Source organism: Pollicipes pollicipes, unplaced genomic scaffold, assembly GCF_011947565.3.
Source record: "Pollicipes pollicipes isolate AB1234 unplaced genomic scaffold, Ppol_2.1 Scaffold_4002;HRSCAF=4701_pilon_pilon_pilon, whole genome shotgun sequence".
NCBI lineage: Eukaryota > Metazoa > Arthropoda > Thecostraca > Pollicipedomorpha > Pollicipedidae > Pollicipes > Pollicipes pollicipes.
The window spans coordinates 11,726,592-11,745,076 of NW_023596420.1; the positions used below are offsets into that span (position 1 = coordinate 11,726,592).

General features: G+C 57.9%; 1 protein-coding gene across 1 annotated transcript; it reads right to left on the minus strand.

Moving 5' to 3' along the window:
- Positions 1 to 4,732: 4,732 nt before the first annotated feature.
- Positions 4,733 to 14,889, minus strand: LOC119094610 (NF-kappa-B inhibitor alpha). The gene is made up of 6 exons (XM_037217680.1): positions 14,357 to 14,889; positions 11,368 to 11,473; positions 10,285 to 10,540; positions 6,648 to 6,736; positions 6,084 to 6,329; positions 4,733 to 5,191 (listed from the first exon to the last, which is right to left on the minus strand). The coding sequence occupies exons 1-6, from the start codon at positions 14,791 to 14,793 to the stop codon at positions 5,120 to 5,122; spliced, it is 1,206 nt and encodes a 401-aa protein (XP_037073575.1). The 5' UTR covers positions 14,794 to 14,889; the 3' UTR covers positions 4,733 to 5,119.
- Positions 14,890 to 18,485: the final 3,596 nt, after the last annotated feature.

The following is an 18,485-nucleotide window of genomic DNA, read 5'->3' on the forward strand; positions in this document are numbered from 1 at the left end:
CGCACCACACTTCATTGCAGCCTTCCTAATTTTTATCTGCCGTGATCTTCCGTGCCACCTGCTGTAGTAGTGTCACCATGTTATTTAAGCACACGAAACATTTGGTTTGTTTTCAGTTATCCGAAACGCACTAACAAACCCTTTTTAACCAACGTTTAACCAACTTTTACCCAGTAGCATCGCGCAGACTGTCATTTTAGCACACACACACTGAACGTTTAGTGATTTGCAGTGAACATTGCGCCAAAACTTCGGTAACCGGTTGGCACGTCAGTTTATTGCATGACGGACGAGAATGTCTCAACGGACGAAAATGTCTCAACGGACGAGTACGTCTCAAGGACGAGAATGTCTCAATGAATGAGAATATCTCAACGGACGAGAATTTTCAATCCGGAGAATTAATGTGCTTTCATCGAACAAACAAATTCAGGCTATTATTTGCGGTGCATCAGCCCTTAACATTAAAAACCCGGCGAACAGTCCTCTGGTCATCAAAACACCAACGCGTTCTCAGACCAAAGCCATCTCGAAAACGACCAGGTTCTGCGGAAAAAAATTCGACGTCTTGCTCCACGATGCCCGAAAAACCACCTAAGGGACGATCTTCCCACTCGAAATGCGCTTCATGACTGAAGAGCAAATTGTCGGTGGGCTTCGCACAGAAAAGGATCCTCAGATCCATCGTCTGACAACCTTCAAAGACCACCAACGGTGTGACACGAGCTTGCTCGTCCTGACATTTCAAGACAATAACATGCCTGAAACTCTCAATTGCTGGTCATCTCCGCTACTCTGCCCCGAGTTATTATCCCAAATCCACTGTACTGCTACAACTGTTAACGATTTGGTCATGTGAGCAAAACACGCAGACGGCGTTCGCTGTCAAAAGTGCGTTGCGGCCCCACATGACGGCTCTGTCTGCACGGCACTGGTGAAGTGTCTGAAGTGTGATGACACGGGACATCACGCTAACTCATCGCAATGTCCTGTGTGGAAGCGTGAGGAGGGGATCTGCGTAGTCAAAGCAACGGTGGGTGTGTCGTATCCTCAGGCACGACGTGCCATTGAATCAAATATGTCCCCGCAGCCAAACGAAACACATGCGCAGGCAGCAAAAATCAAGGTAGCAGCCTATGGTACACAGACAGACTCTACTCCCCAGCTCCCCACCCGGAAGATTCTCGTCTCCGCGTCAGTCTCAGTTGAGCTAAACACGCGGACCCAGTCGGCAAATTCCGTCGGATTGGCCGTGGCCGAGCGCTCGGACGCCCAGGCGCCTGTGCGCTTCCGTCCCCAGGTTAGCCGGCGTCCCGACTCTCCGGCAACAGATGGTCCTCAGGCCGCTCAAGCCGCCTGCCGTACTAGCCATCACAGATGGTCCTCAGGCCGCTCAAACCGCCTGTCATCCCAGCCACCACAGATGGTCCTCAGGCCGCTCAAGCCGCCTGCCGTACCAGCCATCACAGATGGTCCTCAGGCTGCTCAAGCCGCCTGCCGTCCTAGCCACCTAGCTGCAAACGGTCAACAACCGAGCCCGTCCTGCCAGACTACGGACGATCGCACTTCTGCCGCATCCCGCGCGGGTGAGGACCGCCGGTCCTTTCCGCTAGGGAGGGTGGTCATAGCCTGCCCACGATCCGTCTCCACGACCGATTGCCGCCAGCCGGTGGCGACAGCTCAAACCAATGGTTGATGTCTATCTTCTTGAAATGAAATTGTTGTGAACTCGTATCGAAATGGTCTGAAATAAAATCATTTTTTCCGATTCGTCTCTCCAATTGTCATTGCAGTACAAGAAACGTGGCGTCTGCCCACCGATCCCACAGCGTTACACTTTACTTATTCGCCGTAACGCTATAAGACGGGAGGAGGCCATATAAATCACGGTACAGCATCACACACGAATAGTGATTGTCAACACAGATCCCGTTAAGCCCCTGCGCGGTGAGGTTAAATGGCCAAATTGTTGACGTATGCTTAAACTATTTACCACATAATCATAAACGTCTTTTTATCTTGTTGAAACCGTAATTAGCGCGTTGCTGGACAGTTTCAAAATCCTTTCATTTTGCCTGGTGACTCAAACGTCGGCAACCCAGTATGGAGCAATAACTCCCTTCTATCTGATCCACAGGACCGCATAACAGAGAACGTCATCGATACTCACCATGTTTACGTTCAAAGATATTGAAGCAAGCATGGATTTGATGAAACAAGTCCATTTATAAGTGTTGGTACACTTTTTAAGCGAAAAAGACTGCTCTAGACGGCACAATTCTCTGCTTAGTAAATATGCTTCTCAATACGTGATGGTTTGAGTACGTCATCATACCTTACACAACATAGATTGAGCGCCAACTGACGGCCGATATCTCTGGAAATTGCGCTCACAAACGCCAGATATGAACGCCTCGACAACTGTATTTTTTTGGCCCTGGCCACCGCATGACTTATGGAATGGCATGATTTGAATCGCGTTATTTTGATGTCATGAATGCCAGGGTGACTTTGAAATACTTTCTCCCGATATATCAATCCCCATTTTTGTGGGCGTGTAGCTCAGAAACTTGAGGGATTGTCTAGAGGGAACTAGGGGGAAGGTCAGAAACTAGGTGTTAAGAAGGGAAGGATTATAAACAGCATAACTGGTGGATTTTTCTTTTGGCAGCACTGGTGGATTTTGCACGTAGCCGAGGATATTGCAGGAGGAAAGAGAGCTTTCAGAAGCTATTCACGGCACCGAGATAGCCCACACTTAATCACGCGGAACGAAGAAAAGGCACGAGCGAAACAAATAATGCAAGAGCCAAACATCGCTCATAGCAATCTTTCATTACCCTTATTACTCGCTAAATCCCCTCGTAGCAAAATTTGTGAATAGTCTGGTCGCTCTCTGGGAAAAACTTACATAGTCTTCCTGCTTTCAAAGTAATATATTACTGACATATCTAACAGACAGCATGAGTGCAGTCGCAGGTTTTGCACAATGCGGTTCATTTAACACCAGATTTTAACACTAGACCGCCAGATCTTATCTCATTTTCAGGTCCCCTTTTCAGTTATCACAAAATACTGCCTTGTCGCAAGCCGCTATTCTTTCAGTTGGTAACCCATCAGTAGGATAAGACAGTATCCTTTTTTTGGCTACTTGCCTGAAACATCGGCACAGTTAATTCTGTCGACATGCAGTGATTTATGAACTTCACACATTTTTATCTGTTTATCTTCTCTTAATCTTCATTGGTCCCTAACATTTTGCATTAACACCTACACGACGCCGGCATCAGGACCACTCGCTTGTGGATTTCAGGCCACAGCGGCAGCAGTTACTTCCAGGCCACAGTAGCCACCTTTCCCCTTCCAATGTGATGTGACGCTGCATGTTTGTGAAAAGTATGTCATGACGCGTAATTCACGGATACTCATTTGAGCATTTCGAGCCCTTGTGATCAACGCAAATCAATATCGTTCACCGCACGTAGCCCGAGCCGTAAAAAGGCTGTCTTACGTAGAATGTAGTGGCATGACGCGTTCCAACGAGAGCTCATGGAGAATTTGTGAGCAGACTGTCCCGATGAGCCCAAAATACAACGGTAAAACTCAACTCACGCGATCTTCTGACACACCGCCGAGCTATTCGAGCCGCTTTAGACGTTGGCTGCTTGTCCCCGATAGTGACCGCCCGCGGCCGGGGGCAGCGGCCCCGCTGGCGGTCGGGTGACGTCAGAGCGTAGGACGGGCCGCACCGAGCACTGCGGCATGTGAAGCCCCCGGCCCAGAGTTCTGAGAGGTTGACCCGGACTGGCGGTACGACTGTCGCTAGTTGTGTTGTGCCATTCAATGGAGAGGTAAATGGCAACACGGGGACGATTGTACGACAAATAGCCTTGCCGCTGTTGGAGAAAACATGGGAAAACTCTTCGCTGGGCTACCCTGTACTCCGAAATACTGCCGCACAGCGCAGCCAACTGTTCTTTACCCAATCTGTACTCCGAAATACTGCCGCACAGCGCAGCCAGCTGCTCTTTACCCAATCTGTACTCCAAAATACTGCCGCACAGCGCAGCCAACTGTTCTTTACCCAATCTGTACTCCAAAATACTGCCGCAGCGCGCAGCCAACTGTTCTTTACCCAATCTAGGTGTTTGCATGTCAAAATCTCGTAGCCAACGGTTGCAGCCTGGTTTAACAGATTAAGAAGCTGGTATGACGAAAACATGAGCTCTTACCGATTTATTTGACACAAGATGAATACGGCACTAATGATAATACATCTAAGTGTCTAATATACTAATAGTGAAGATAATTTACTTCTGCATTTTTGTGTCTAGCATCCCTTTTTTGTTCCGTTGCATTGACGGGACTCAGAGGGCCGTCGAGGGCGGTCGAACACGCACTGAGGGGGGGGGGGAGGGGGACTTCCAAAATTATCTTCAGTGACATCCCCGAGCTGCATCTGAGCCACAGTGACGAATGTGGTAGCATCTTTTGCGATGTTTTGGGTCTTGTGACTTGTGACGATCCTGAGGACCTGTGACGAGGACTTGTGGACTTGAGGACCTTGATCCCGAGGACTTGTGACGAGGACTTGTGGACTTGAGGACCTTGATCCCGAGGACTTGTGACGCGGCGGGCCATGAAGGTTCGTTGGGCTCCTTTTAACCCACCACATCGGTAATCCCGCCCACATCGGAAATTCGTCCCTTTTAGTAACACCTCAAACATCGTGTAACATATCACATGTATTACATGTATTACGGTGTCTACTCATACATATGCATCTACTTCCAACACAACAGGTCCAACCAACGTCAATGATATTTACACGCGCGAAAGGATGATGAATATGTACAGTGACAACACGCCTATATTGATTTATCTTCGTCAGTTTCCACAACACGGATCGCTCCACGCTCTCACGGCACGCGCTCATAAATACCATTCACGCGACGCGAGACGCGAGGTCGGTGTGCTTCGCGCACGAGTTCGGCGTGACACCACGGCGTGACATCACGGCGTGACATCACGGCGTGACAACGTCACGCGCGCCGGCCACACAACGGTCAGTGACACAGCCAGCTGCTCCAAACGCGGCAAGCCTGGTGCGGCGGGACGCTCACTGCGCCTTCACCAAAGGCTGGCCTCGTAACCGAATGTCGCTGTAGATGTCTTCGGCTACCAACAGAGTCTGGAAAGACGGAAAGCAGGCGTCAGCACCAGCAAAAGCACGTCGTGCACCGCCGCTTCCGGGATATGGGGTGACTACTCGGTTCGGATGACGTCACCCTGCACCGCGATGACGTCACGCGAGGTTCATTCAAGGCTAGGCCCTCAGATGGACGGCACTCGACTCGACCTTCAACCGACCGGGTCGGGCCGCTGCGTGGGCGGTCACAATGCCGCGGCAGCGGCGCGCTCCACCTGGCCCGCCGAGCTTCCAGAACCTCCGCCAGGTGGTGTCGTGTCACACCTCTCGCCCATACGGCTTTACGAGCGTCCGCGGCTCTGAGAGCGGGAAAGTCGGGATCGAGACGGCATATACGTGCCGAAAAAAGCCCGGCGGGTCGCATGGTGGCGTTTTATGTCGCGATGCGCGGGCCACGGAGCGTTCCGTGGCTAAAGTCGGAGGCGGCGGCCAACGGAGCGCGGTTGACGCAGCCAAGAATAGACCGGGTGTGGGAGCGGCCGACGGCACCGCAGCGCCGCACGAAGGCGCCCGGACCACGCATTCGACCGAGACAACGGCCATGTTATGGCTAAAGAACGCAGGTGATGGGCAAAAGTATTTACGAAGCGTGGTAAAACAACGGTACAATAAGGCGTTGCGAATGTGACCGGCCGTCTGAAGAAAACACGGCATCAAAACGTCGGCTCCCAGTGGCTGCGCGGACGCCCCGTGTTCGACGGCCGCCAGCGGACGCGGCGTAAGCCCATCGTAACCCGTAGGCATCGAGTGCTCACGCTAGCGGTGTGCGCAGTGTCACCGGGAGCGATGACACTGACGGACTGCCGCCCGCCACGCTGACACGTGCCTGCGGCCGGCGGCCGCGCGCCTGACTCCGTCCTCCCCGGCCGCTCACCTCCGGGTCGGAGTCGGACGAGACGTCCATGTCGGACTCGGGCAGCTCCCGCCGGCCGGCGCCCAGCAGCAGCAGCAGCTCGGCCACGTCCAGGCGCGCGTTCAGCAGCGCCAGCTGGTAGGCGGAGAGGCCGCCGTAGGTGACGGCGTTGACGTCGGCGCTGCACGCCTCGGCCAGGAAGCGCAGCATCTCGATGTTACCCACCTCGGCGGCGAGCAGCAGCGGCGTACGGCCGCTCTTGCCCTCCTGCAAACGGCACGGACGTCAGCTGGACGCTCTGATGGCGACGCGGACTGGAGGAGGCCCACCCGTCGGGCTGGGTGGGGGCACCGCAGGTGGCGACGGGGGTTCAGCTGCAGGTGCGCGGGCCATGTGCCAGCCAGATGTGGCATCGCTCCCCCCAGACACGCCGCTCTTGAATGGATCAGTGCGGACCACACGCGGCGCGGCCGCACACCCCGTCGCCGGAGGACTGGGGACTCCACCGCGGGGATCCTCTGTACCGTCTGTGGACGGACGCACGCCCCACGAGCCGCCGCCAGCGGTCGCGGCGACAGTACTCACCACGACATTGACGTTGGCGCCGTGACACATGAGGTGGGCCGTGATCTCCAGGTCCCGGGACAGGACGGCCAGATGTAGACAGCTCAGGCCTGCAACGATGACAGGGAACGTCAACTTCACGCCCCCCTGCCAACAACGCAGACACGCAGCAGCATACGCGGCAGACGCGGCCGGCTGCAGCGCTCCTGTCTCGGTAATGCTTCAATGACGCACATACTGCGTCTCGCACGTTATCACTCCCCCCCCCCCCCCCCCCCTCCCTTGCCGGTCCTGGTCGGCGGCGGACGTGGCGAGCCCTGAGCGCGGCTCAGACCGGTTGAACTCCGCATACGACCTTGGCGTCACTCAAATGAACGCGGCCGTCGAGTCGCTCGCGCACGCGTCCCCGGCCGCACCCGCCCACGTCTAAGCCCCCTTCTCCCCGCCGACCGGTCCGGTGACCCGAATGCGCCACCTGGCGGCGGTTCGGGTCAGCGTGGGTCACGGCAGACAGGTGGCGCGCGCGTAAAACCCCGGCCGCGGCGCCGCTCGGGCCTGGAAAGTCCGCGCCACGGCGGTGCGACGGGCGGGTTTTCCGCGGCCGGCAGGCAAGGTCGCCGGCTATCAGAGAGCAAACAGCGAGGCGGCCAGCACCCGGGAGGCCGCCGCTAAGCACTGCGCCTTCCCTCCCCCTCTCCCTCGCGAGCCCGCGAGACGGGCCCGTCCGTGACCCGGACGCTGGCAGGCGCGCGGTGGGCGGGCGCCGTGACTGGCCGAGCGCCGCGGCCACCGCAGCATCCGCGCCGGCCGGCACGCCAGGCGGAGGCGCGTGCCGCCGAGATTATGGCCCCGGTCGCCGTGGGAACGGCGGCCGGCCGGCCCAGGAGAGCGGACAGCCGTCCGGCGCGGGTTTTCCGACGCTCGGCCGCCGGCGCCCCCCCCCCCCCTCCCCCGCCCCGCCGAGGCTGGAATTTCCCACGTTTGCCAGCCGCCGCTGTTTCCAGGCGGGCGCGCTGGCCTGACGGTGCCGACCTGGTCCGGCGTGGCGGGCGGCAGCACGCTGGCCGAATCACCGCCGAATTCCGACGCAGATTAAAGGTAATTATTCTGGTCGTGAGAGGACCTTGACTACTTTAGTGCAAACACTTGCAAAACCAAGTGGTGTGTGAATTGGGGCCAACAAAACATTCAGCTGTGAAAAAGTTACATTTTCGATCTTAAAACGCCGTCGTCTGCCGTTCGGACAGCCTACCGTGCTCAAATTTCACGTCCACATTCCTGCGCTTGACGGCCACATCAGATTGCACGGTATGAAAATAACAGCTGCGTAGCTCTGGTTCGTGCAAGCCGCAGCCCTGCGACCATTTTCGCTCCTCGCCCAGACTGCACGGGCACCCACGCGCGCCAGCCAACGGCGCAACAGCTCGGGGTGCCGCGAACCGGGCGGCGCGGGGCGCGCGCGGTCCGGCAGTTCCGCCCGCCGCGTGTCGCACCAGCGCGCGGCCAGGGGTCGCCGCTGTCACGCTCCCCTGCGTCGCCCAGCGAACGCTGTCGACCCGGGGAGTACCGACAGCTGCCGGCTGACCTTTTCACCGCACCGTGACGTCAACGGCGACCTGGGGGACGGTCCCGGACGGCCCGGTCAGCCGCAGACCCCGGCGGCTGCTCCGGGAAGCAAGCCGCCGGGGAAGCGGTCGCCCCACTGACTAAGCCGCGCGCCCCTCCGCGGCCGAGCGTCGCCGACGAAGCGGCTGGCCGCGCGGCGCGCCGCTGAATCACGCGCCAGGCCGCGCGCTGCCCGGCGCCGCCGTATTTTTGTCCGCCGGCAGACCGCCGCCACCGATTTAGAGCAGCTGGCAGGCGGCGCGCGGGAAAACCAGTTCGAAAATACGCGCGTGCCCAGTCGTCGCGCGCGCGCGCTCTGACTGCCGAATAAGGCAATGCACGCGGCGGCGGCGGCGGCGGCGCGTGCCAAGAGCGCGGGAGGCAGCCAGCCGCACGGCCGCGGCGGCGGCGGCAACGGCGGCGCGGATTTTCCGGCAGCTCCAAGGAGTTCAGTGCTCCGGTAAGGGGTCCGCTCCGGACGCCACGTCAGCGAGGCCACGGCGGCCGGCGGCCCGCCCGCGGGAAGCCGGTGGGGAGGCGGTCTCGACAGGTCCGCTCTCGGAAGCGCGCGCACTGGACAGGGGGGCACTGATCGCAGGGCCCCCCTGTCCAGTGCGCGCGCTTCTTCACTGATCGCAGGGCGACCCCCCCCCTTCCCCTCTCCTTGACAGTTCAATCGTGTAATGCCGGTGCCGGAGACCGCCTCGGCCAGCAGCGGCCCCGTGCCGTGCACGACCCTCGCCGGGGCCTCACCAGGCCGCAGTCGTGCGGTCGAGGCCGCCCACCTCGCCGCCTCTCTCCCCCTCGCTCCGGCCCTCTAATCCGTAGTGCGCGGCCTCGCTCGCCGCGCGCGCGGCGGCGGGGATTCCCCGCGCGCGCCCGCGCGCGGCCTGGACGCCATATTTGATGCGAGTGCCGCGCGGCGGCCGGCGCTCGTTCCAGATAGCGGGCCGTGCGTGCTCCGGCCGCGGCGCGGCGCGGCGGCGACCGTTGCTCTGTTGGGGCCGCGGCGCGCCGTCAGTGTAACGCCTGACTGCTGGCGGCGGCGGCCAGCTCTGGTCGTCACGCCAGCCGGCGACACGCTCCGAGGCCGGCGAGAGCGGCGGGGAAGTCCGGCCGACCGCCCGAGGCCGCCCGATCGATACCTCAGGCCGGCTGCCGCTGCTTCAAATCGGTGGATGGCGGCGCCGCAGCCATCGGCAGGCGCCCGCTCGCTCTGGCCGCTGTGATTTCACCCGGCGAGCGGTCGTTGACGCAAGAAGTCGTGTGGTTTAACCGGCCAACTAGTTAAATAATGCAACTAGCTAATGTTGCTTTTTAAGGCCGTCTCTTTTTGTTTCTATCAATACTGTAAAGGCTGTCCTCCCGTCACCGTGGACGAGCATGCAACGAACGTTGCCGCGGTCAGCACTGGTTAGTGTCACGAAGCACCGTTCCGGTGGAGAATGGCCACGAACGCGTCATGACGACCGCTGCCGATGCGTGGCGCTCGACAGACACAGACCCGAGTACGCTGCTCTACCGGCCTGACTGACTGAATAACGGCGCGCAATACACAGACACTGGCGAGAGGACTGCGCGGCCGTCTGCAGCAGCCGACGCGGCCGCTGTCTCGGGCGTCGGTGACCTCATGGCAGCGGCGGAGAAGGCGGCGACTGTTGCCACCCAGCCGCATCGACCGGGAGCGGCAGACGGGGCGTCGGGCGCGTCCCTCCCGCGCGGGCGGAGCCCCTACCGGGAATCGGCCGACCTCGCACGCGCATCGATCGCCGCCGCCGCGCCGCGCCGGCCGGGGCGCGGTGTGGCGCGCCCGCCGGGAAAGGCGGCGTATATGCCCCGGAAGGTGACCTCCTGCTGGTGACAGGACGCAGTAACCCGCCGCTCCGCGGTCGGGAAAACCGGCGGCGATCTCTTGTGGCGCCACTGCTGAGGAGGCGCTGCGACGCGCGACGCCAGCGACCGGAGGGTTCTCCCCAGATACGTCAGCGCCGACCCTCGCCCCCGTCCGCGCCCGCCGCCGGCGGGTGCGTGCAACGACGCAGGCGGTACTCACCCTGGTAGTTCCACTCGTCGAGCTGATCGGCGGCGGCCGGCGCCGGCTGGCAGGTGTAGCGCGTGGCCGCCTGGCGCGTCTCCTCGGCCGTCACCGGCTCGGTGAGCGCGTGCACGCACGCGCGGTTGGCCCGCTCGCAGGCCAGGTGCAGCGGCGTGTTGCCGTGTCGGTCGCGCAGGCTCAGGTCGGCGCCGGCCACCAGCAGGTGTCGACACAGCGACGCGTCGCCAGTCAGCACGGCCAGGTGCAGCGGCGTCTACAAGAGGGCCGACGCGGCGTCAGTCACCGAGGTCCGCCTCGTTCTCATCGTGGTGATGGTAAAGACTATGTTTTTAAGGGGGGGGCACTGCTTTGGTGATTTCCGCCTGGACGCCGCACGTGACAGGCAGCGAAGTGATCTAAGTTGGACACATTGATCACGTGAGACTGACGGCAACTCATGAATGCGACACACCAGCCGGCTGTCGCATTCGCGATGACCATGCATTTTCAGTTGCTTTAGGACCACGACCCTTACGCACATCGTGGCGCGCTTCTTGAGTGCTTCCTCGAGCAAACGCAAACACTGGTCTGCGATGCAATCACCGCGCCGCCGTCAGCGGCATGCGCGACCTTTATCAAGGAGGAAAACACGGGAAACCCCGCGACGAACCAACGCCAACGTCTGAACAGCAGCAGGTAAACTGGCGACCGAAAATGTCCCTACATCAGCTGCAACTGAACGACGCGCTTGAAATCCTGCCAAAGGCTCTCGACAGGGCCCCAACCGGTCGTAAGACAGGCCCCAACCGGTCGTAATCGCGCCCCACTATCGGTCCGCCCGGCACGCCGCTTTGTCGTCGGTTATTCCCCGTCCCCCCCCCCCTTACCGCCTAGTGTCGAGGTCATGGGGTTCGGCAGCCCCACCGACGACACTTGACCTCGCCAAACACTCGTGCCGGCGATCGAGGCCTCGGACTCAGCCAGATAACGTGAGGCTATTTCATAGACTTTTCTGCGGTCCGAGGCGCCGGTGACGTTCAAGCCGCGCTTTAGGACCGACACCGGCGGACGGCCGTGCTGCTGCGAAGCTAAGGGTCTCACCTGCATGTAGGTGTTCCGAAGGTTGAGGAAGTTGGGCTGGGGCACCAGGCGGATCAGCCACTCCGCCACCTTCCGGAAATCGTAGATGATGGCCAGGTGAAGGTGTCTGGAATGAAAGACCATGGTCACTGCTGAGAAGGCCTTTGCATCTGTCAGTTTCCCTGCGGCGCTGCTATGTGCGCGGAAATGGTGTTTGAGAGTAGCCGCTCCGACAGAGCATGGAAAAAAACCCTTCGCTCGGGACTCAAATAGGATAGCTTAGGCATTATGTCGGTCGGGCAGGTTTGTTATGGCTCGCAAAGGACTGTTGGGATACTGATTGATGGTTGTGACACGGGCATACGCTACGCGGAAAAGCTCTGCAAAGATCGTGAGCAGCTGAGCTGAACTGGTCAGAAGCGTGCCGTTATTTCGAGGACCGGGCATCCGTGTGTGAAAGAAGCCCCATTTGATATGAGCGCTCGAAAAAGCCGACGCCAAGGTTCTCTTCATCTGAAGATGGCTATCACCCGCAGCACACACCGCCAGGACATGGTACTCGCTTTTCTGCTACTTGAAACCCATGTCCATCTCAGGCGCAGATCAACTGATCTTCGCTAAACGCCACGAGCGAAAGGGCGGATTTGGTTTGGATACGAAATTCCACCCGAGGTCCCCCGACCAAACTGCTGCATTACAGAGACGGCTGCAATTTCGCGGGCGGGGGAGGGGGAAGGAATCACAAAGACACCGCGCCTCCCGGGATTTCCATGGCCGCGCCGCGCCGTGTCTTCGCCGGCCGGGCCACTTTCACAAAGGCCGGGAATTCCGGACGACACCGGCGGGCTGCGGGCCGCGCACGGCGGCTCGCGGCACCCCTGCAGCTGCGAATGAATGGACGCGCCGCACGGTCGGGCGGCGCGGCCCGGGCGGGTTTTCCAGAGGCCAGCAACCGCCCGCTGCCAGGCGGCCGTGCACCGCAGATAACGTCATAAAGACGCCGCAGGTCATATGTGCAGAGCGCAAGGCAGCGGACGCCGCACCATACAAGGCGCAGGCACGGTCAGACCAGACGAGCCGGTGGGGGCGGGCAGATCAATGGTGACCACCCGCAGCGCGGTGCCCAGTCACGACCCTGCAGATCCGGGCCGATCGAGTCGCGTCTGGACCGCGTCATACTTCCCCAAAATAGAATGTGAGGCAACATTATCATCGCAGTGCTTTGCACCAGGAATAGAACAGAATCGAGGAGAAATCCTTTTGACGACGCTCTGATCACCACATGACGAGCGACGATCTGACCACCACATGACGAGCGACGCTCTGACCACCATATGACGAGCGACGATCTGAGCCCCACATGACGAGCGACGCTCTGAGCCCCACATGACGAGCGACGATCTGACCGCCACATGACGAGCGACGCTCTGACCACCATATGACGAGCGACGATCTGAGCCCCACATGACGAGCGACGCTCTGAGCCCCACATGACGAGCGACGATCTGAGCCCCATATGACGAGCGACGCTCTGACCACCATGATGCGAGCGACGATCTGAGCCCCACATGACGAGCGACGATCTGAGCCCCATATGACGAGCGACGCTCTGAGCCCCATATGACGAGCGACGCTCTGAGCCCCACATGACGAGCGACGATCTGAGCCCCACATGACGAGCGACGATCTGAGCCCCATATGACGAGCGACGCTCTGAGCCCCACATGACGAGCGACGATCTGAGCCCCATGTCGCTCTGAGCCCCACATGACGAGCGACGATCTGAGCCCCACATGACGAGCGACGATCTGAGCCCCATATGACGAGCGACGCTCTGAGCCCCACATGACGAGCGACGATCTGAGCCCCATATGACGAGCGACGCTCCCGCGATCGGAAAGTCCTAACAAGGGCGACTCCGGCACTTCCGCAACGGGCCAACCGAAGTGCAACGATCCACGGTTGGAGGAACAACGGCCGATTCCGTGAGAGGTGACGCGGTCCAAGGTTGCCACGGTGGGCCATCCCCGCGCCGAGTTTCGCAAAAAGGAGATCTCGGGCCCGGCGGCCGTGTTTCCCGTGTGGCGGGTGGGCGGCCCTGATCGGTGACGGGGCTTTCCGTGACGCCACGCGCTGGATTGCCCCATAGATGTTACGGCCCGACAAGGAATTCCACAACGGTGCGTGGCACATACTTCCACGAACGGCGACTGGGGAAATCGACGCACAGGGGCCGCAGACTAGCCGGCTGGAACTCCTCCCCCAAGGGAGGGCCGCCCCAAATCGATGGACGTTGGCGGGCAAGGCAGGAGCGAAATCAAGTTGACCGAAATTGGTGTGACGCCATTGATATCACCAATTACGCGCTACTTGCATGGAACGCAAGAGCGCACACTTTGTGATTAAATCCCACATTACTGTCAAAATATTACACGGATGTTAGTAGAACAAAATATTACGCGGATGTCAGTAGTGTTCGAGCCAAAACCTACGCCACCCGACCACTCTGAAACATCGCTGGACATGGCGCTGAGCGACTGACGTCGAGCGACAGCCAGGCATGCAAGCACCTCTCATCGATGAAAGCAGGGAATAAGTCAGCCGATACAGTTTGGTGTTAGGTGACAAAACCTGGTTAACACGCTTTGCACAGCCTTTAAGTTACAGTGTGGTGGCGGACTGCGTAGGCACTCAATGGAAATAAAGCAGCTCCAGCGCGGTTAACAACACAAAAGGCGTCCAGACAAAGACGGAGTGGCTTTGGTACAGGCAAAGGCAAGAGGCATTAGGTGGATACATTAATAAATAGGTCCTGACATCGTACCTTGACGTTCATGATTTCGCTGTTACGTTCGTTTTTACCCGTACTTACGTTCATGCCATATGTGTATACGTGTATCACATTAACTAATGCACCTTCACAAATAGATCATCACGCATTTTTTCGCGAGGAAGCGGGGCAGGACGGACCGGAAGCGCATTAGACGCAGAAGGCGCAATGGGCACTCACGTGTCTCCGTCCTCGTCGCCGCGGTAGGCCTCGGTCAGCGTGTCCACATAGCGCGCCTGCCAGCGCGCGCGCTCCGCCTCGTTCAGCCGGGTCTCGTCCACACGCAGCTGGCTGAGCTCGCTGCCCAGCCGCTCACCCAAGTCCACGCCACTGTCGAGCAGGCGCGATGTCGCCTCCTTGGGGCAGCGCGGCGGCTCGAGCGGCCCACTCGCCAGCGAGCGCTGCGAGAGGCCCTCGTCCGTCAGGCACGTCTGCGACAGGTAGCCCGAGTCCAGTCCGCTGTCCACAATGGACTTGGCGTAGTCGCCGGCGTGCTTGGCGTGAAAATCAAAGTGGCGCGCAGTACGCGACGTGGCGCCGCGGGTCGGCGGCGCACAGTCGCTGACCACATTGGGGGGCACCTCCGGCCCGTCTCCGTACCGCTCTCCACGCGACATGGCTGCTGGGACACCTCAGATGCTCTGCTATCGGAGCGAACTGGCGCGTACCACCACCTCCGCGCCTCACCGTCGAATGCTCGCCCGCCGGCAACCGCCGTCTCTATGACCCCGCGCGCAGGGAATACCAATACCTGCGCACCCTGGTGGCGGCGGCGTGAAGCTCCGACTCCCAGATCAATCGAGGCGTCGGGACGGCCCGGGACGGATCCATGCGGTAGCCGCTCACCGTCCGGGAACCCTTCTGCGATAGCGGGGATTTGGGGGGCAGGCCATGTGGCGCAGCGTGGTGTCGTAGCTGGGAACGGCACGGCGTCATTCGAAAGTCTGTGGGACACTCCCTGCCACGCTGGGGCACAACGGGGCAGGAAAATTTGGCGGTCTCCATTTCACTTAAAAATGTTTGATGTGCACACTTCCCAGGGAAGTTACTTTCACTTACACACAGGCGTGTTGTTTCCTTTTCAGTGGAGGGGGGAGGAAGTCCAGCATCCCTGACTTGGATTCTTGTCCTCTCAACTTTGGTAAGGGGGCCGAATCAGGGAGAAACCCGTTTGTTGGCAATTTTTTGAGGGGAGGCGGGTTTTGTAATTTTCCACCCTTCAGCCTCTTTCAACTCATTTTGCGAAACGAGGCCTCTGCTTGCATATTGAGCACAGCGGTAAATGTGTCATATTGTGCCGCAAGATATGTAACAAAAATTACAGGGCATTGATGCTCAAGCAAATCTACAGGCATAAGAGATCTGATGATGTGTCTATGCGATTATTTATGATGCTTACGTAAAACTCGGATGTGTAGCACACAGAAGTCCAGCCAACAGGGAATCATTGAGCTTTAACCCCCCCCCCCCCCCCACACACACTCGCTGTCAGGTTGAACACAGTTTTTCATCACGAACAGGGACGGCGCCACGGGTTTTGAGCTGGGAGACAGGATTTTCCAGGGAGCCTCCTGGACAAAATGGGGACCCTTCGCAGCGGGGTCTCCTGCGCAGCGTTGTATTCAAATGGGAGGGGTACCGAGAGTATGCACCCCTATCAAACTGTTGCATGCACCGTATCCAAGTATACCTATACATGCTGAACGCTATCTAGAATGGGGCCTTCCATTTTCCAGTAAAGGGTCTCGCTTACTTAAAACCAGGCCTCTAGATGGATACAGGGAAAAACCAGAACAGGATGCGCAACATTCTGTTTTGGGCTCACGACGGGGCCTCCAATGTCACGAAAAGGCTCCAAATCCAAGAGGCCTCGTTTTTCCAAAATAGGGATTTTCATCGGGAACCGCCGCCATCTGCTGCATGAAAGAGGCCTCCTGTACCATAAATGGGGCCTGCTCAATATAGAGGGTGCCTCGTAAGCCCGAACAAGAATCTCCTAGTCTGTAATGGAGGCCTGCTGGGGCAGCAAAGGAGCCTCCCTAACACAACATTGGGCCTCCTGATCCAGAGCATTATTCACCTTATGCACAAAAGTGGCCGCGGATTCCAGAAAACGGACCTCTTGATGAAGAGAATGGTCCTCTGAGTCCGATCTATTACTCTCCAGCCCAGTAATGCAGGGCCTCCCTGGTCTGAAGTTTGGTACTCCACATGTAGCTGCAACGCCTTCAGTTGGGGAAAACGGCGCCTCCCCTAAATTGGAGGGCAAAAACATTCTGTCTCCCCCCCCGCTGTCTGCAGACAGAAGGAAAAGCTGATGCGTCACCCCGGTCACGACACTTTGTAATGTAATTTCGAGATTCGATGACCGGGAAAATTATTTTGGTTTTTAAATGCTATTAGTCTTACATTTTATTGACGTACCACTCAAAGTGACGCACCAGCACAGACATAGGACGCTCGACGATGATGATTTAGTGACGAGACCGGTCGACAGCCGAGCGGATATCCTCGGTGCGCAGCGAGACAAGGGCCCTCGACGTCAGGGTGAACCAGTGTTCATACCCTGCTGATAATTACCTACTAGAACTTTTGGCTTTTGTGGTGTCTGTAGTCTGTGCGGAATACGTGGGCCCTGTGAATAAAGTTAGAGTCCGGACCTAAGAAATCCTAGCCCCCGTTGTGCATTCTGGTAGTCCCCCGCCCCCTCCGCCCACCATCGCAAGTTCTGGCTGCGCATCTGGAATAAGGTGATGCGCACCTGAAAGCTCATAGGGCCAGAAGACTCACGGCGAGACCCATGTGACGTAACGTGAACGCAATCTATGGACCCGCGTGACGCAATACATTGCGTGTGGTTGCATCATCGGGGTAAGCACATGCCATTTTGGATGACTCGCCTTAGCGTTCGTGGGTTAGCGGCGCGACAGCTGATGTCTGCACCTCTGCAACGCAGGGGTCAGCTGGGAGCCAGAAATTGGTCCACGTACATGGAGATTCTTTCAGGTGTCCAGACAGCCATTTGGATGTGCTCTGATCTTGGCGACACTGAACGTGGTGTTGTTGAATTTTGCCCTAGAAAGCCCAAATAATCATCTAAGCGTTCGGGTCTGCTTGGATTAACCCAAGTAAAACCCATGCTGAGTTCAACGCAAACCAAACCCAGCTTGGGGCCGGCTTGGGCTTAGCTCCTGAAAACACCTTAGGATTTCTTTGAGCTTGCTCAAGAAAAATCGTTTGACAGTTGACGGTATACGTGTGGTGTTCACACCCACCGACCCTTATGGATTTTACAGACGATGTCTCAGCAGTTTTTTATAGTTTCTCATCGTAAATAAAAACATCTAGATATCCAGTTTTCCTAGCTTTTTAAATTCAATTTTTATGTCGTCAGGCCGCAGAACCTTCGTGTTTAAAACCTTTAAAACCTTCTTTTTGCTGTCATGTGACCAATAGGGCACTGGGGTTCAATCAACCTATTCCATTTTGAAAAGACCGCGCTACCAATGTATTCTTGATATCAGTGTTGAAGCAACACGGCTGTGTACTTTTTATAACTAAAATTCGCATAGACGAGAAGGGTGTTTGAAGTACATTTCTCATCATTTTCGACGAAATTGTTACATACCATGTAGGTTACGGCACCTCTGTTTCTCTCATATGCAAAGAGTTCGATTCGTGATCACAACTTAGGAACTAATTGGCAGTGTGTGGTGTGGTACAACGGAGAGGCGTATACAATAATCATGCACCTCAATGCCACATTACTCCCCCGCGTTTTCTTTGCACCGAGCGATACGGGCTGGGTTACTGATTTAACATGCCATGGTCAGATGAGATCGGCAGTACCTTTTGCAAAGAAAGAGTGATTTCTGAAATGTTACAGTTGAATGAGCTTTGCACGCTGTGGGAATTTATCTAAGTCACACTTGCCATTTTTGGTCATTTTTTTAACTGCCGACATTAGGACACATCAAACTACAGCAGGGGTGACGTCACGCCTCTGCCGGCCGCGCTCTCGCCGCCGCCACTCCAACCTTCCTCAAGTTGTGTCACCACCCGGCGGCCGCTCGGCAACAGTCGCCCAACCGGTCACCTCTCCGAAGGTCGCGCACCGGCCCGCACCAGACCACGTACCGTTGGCGCCCGCGAGCCGGACCGACTGACAACTCGCCCGAACGCTGGTCAGAGATGTGCGGCGGCGGCCGTGCGGACTCACACGGCTCGGTACTTGAAGTGCATTTATGGCGCGATCTGGACGCCATCACGAGCTTTAAAATTTGTCCTTTCAACATCACTTTTCCTAAAT

Bases quoted from the DNA above. Each gene is read 5' to 3' on its own strand.
- LOC119094610 (XM_037217680.1), bottom strand. From the start codon at position 14,793: ATGTCGCGTGGAGAGCGGTACGGAGACGGGCCGGAGGTGCCCCCCAAT. The intron at 6,330-6,647 runs GTGAGTACTGTC...TGCCGTTTGCAG, and splicing joins GCGCCAACGTCAATGTCGTG to GAGGGCAAGAGCGGCCGTAC. The intron at 5,192-6,083 runs GTGAGCGGCCGG...CCGTCTTTCCAG, and splicing joins CGTCCGACTCCGACCCGGAG to ACTCTGTTGGTAGCCGAAGA.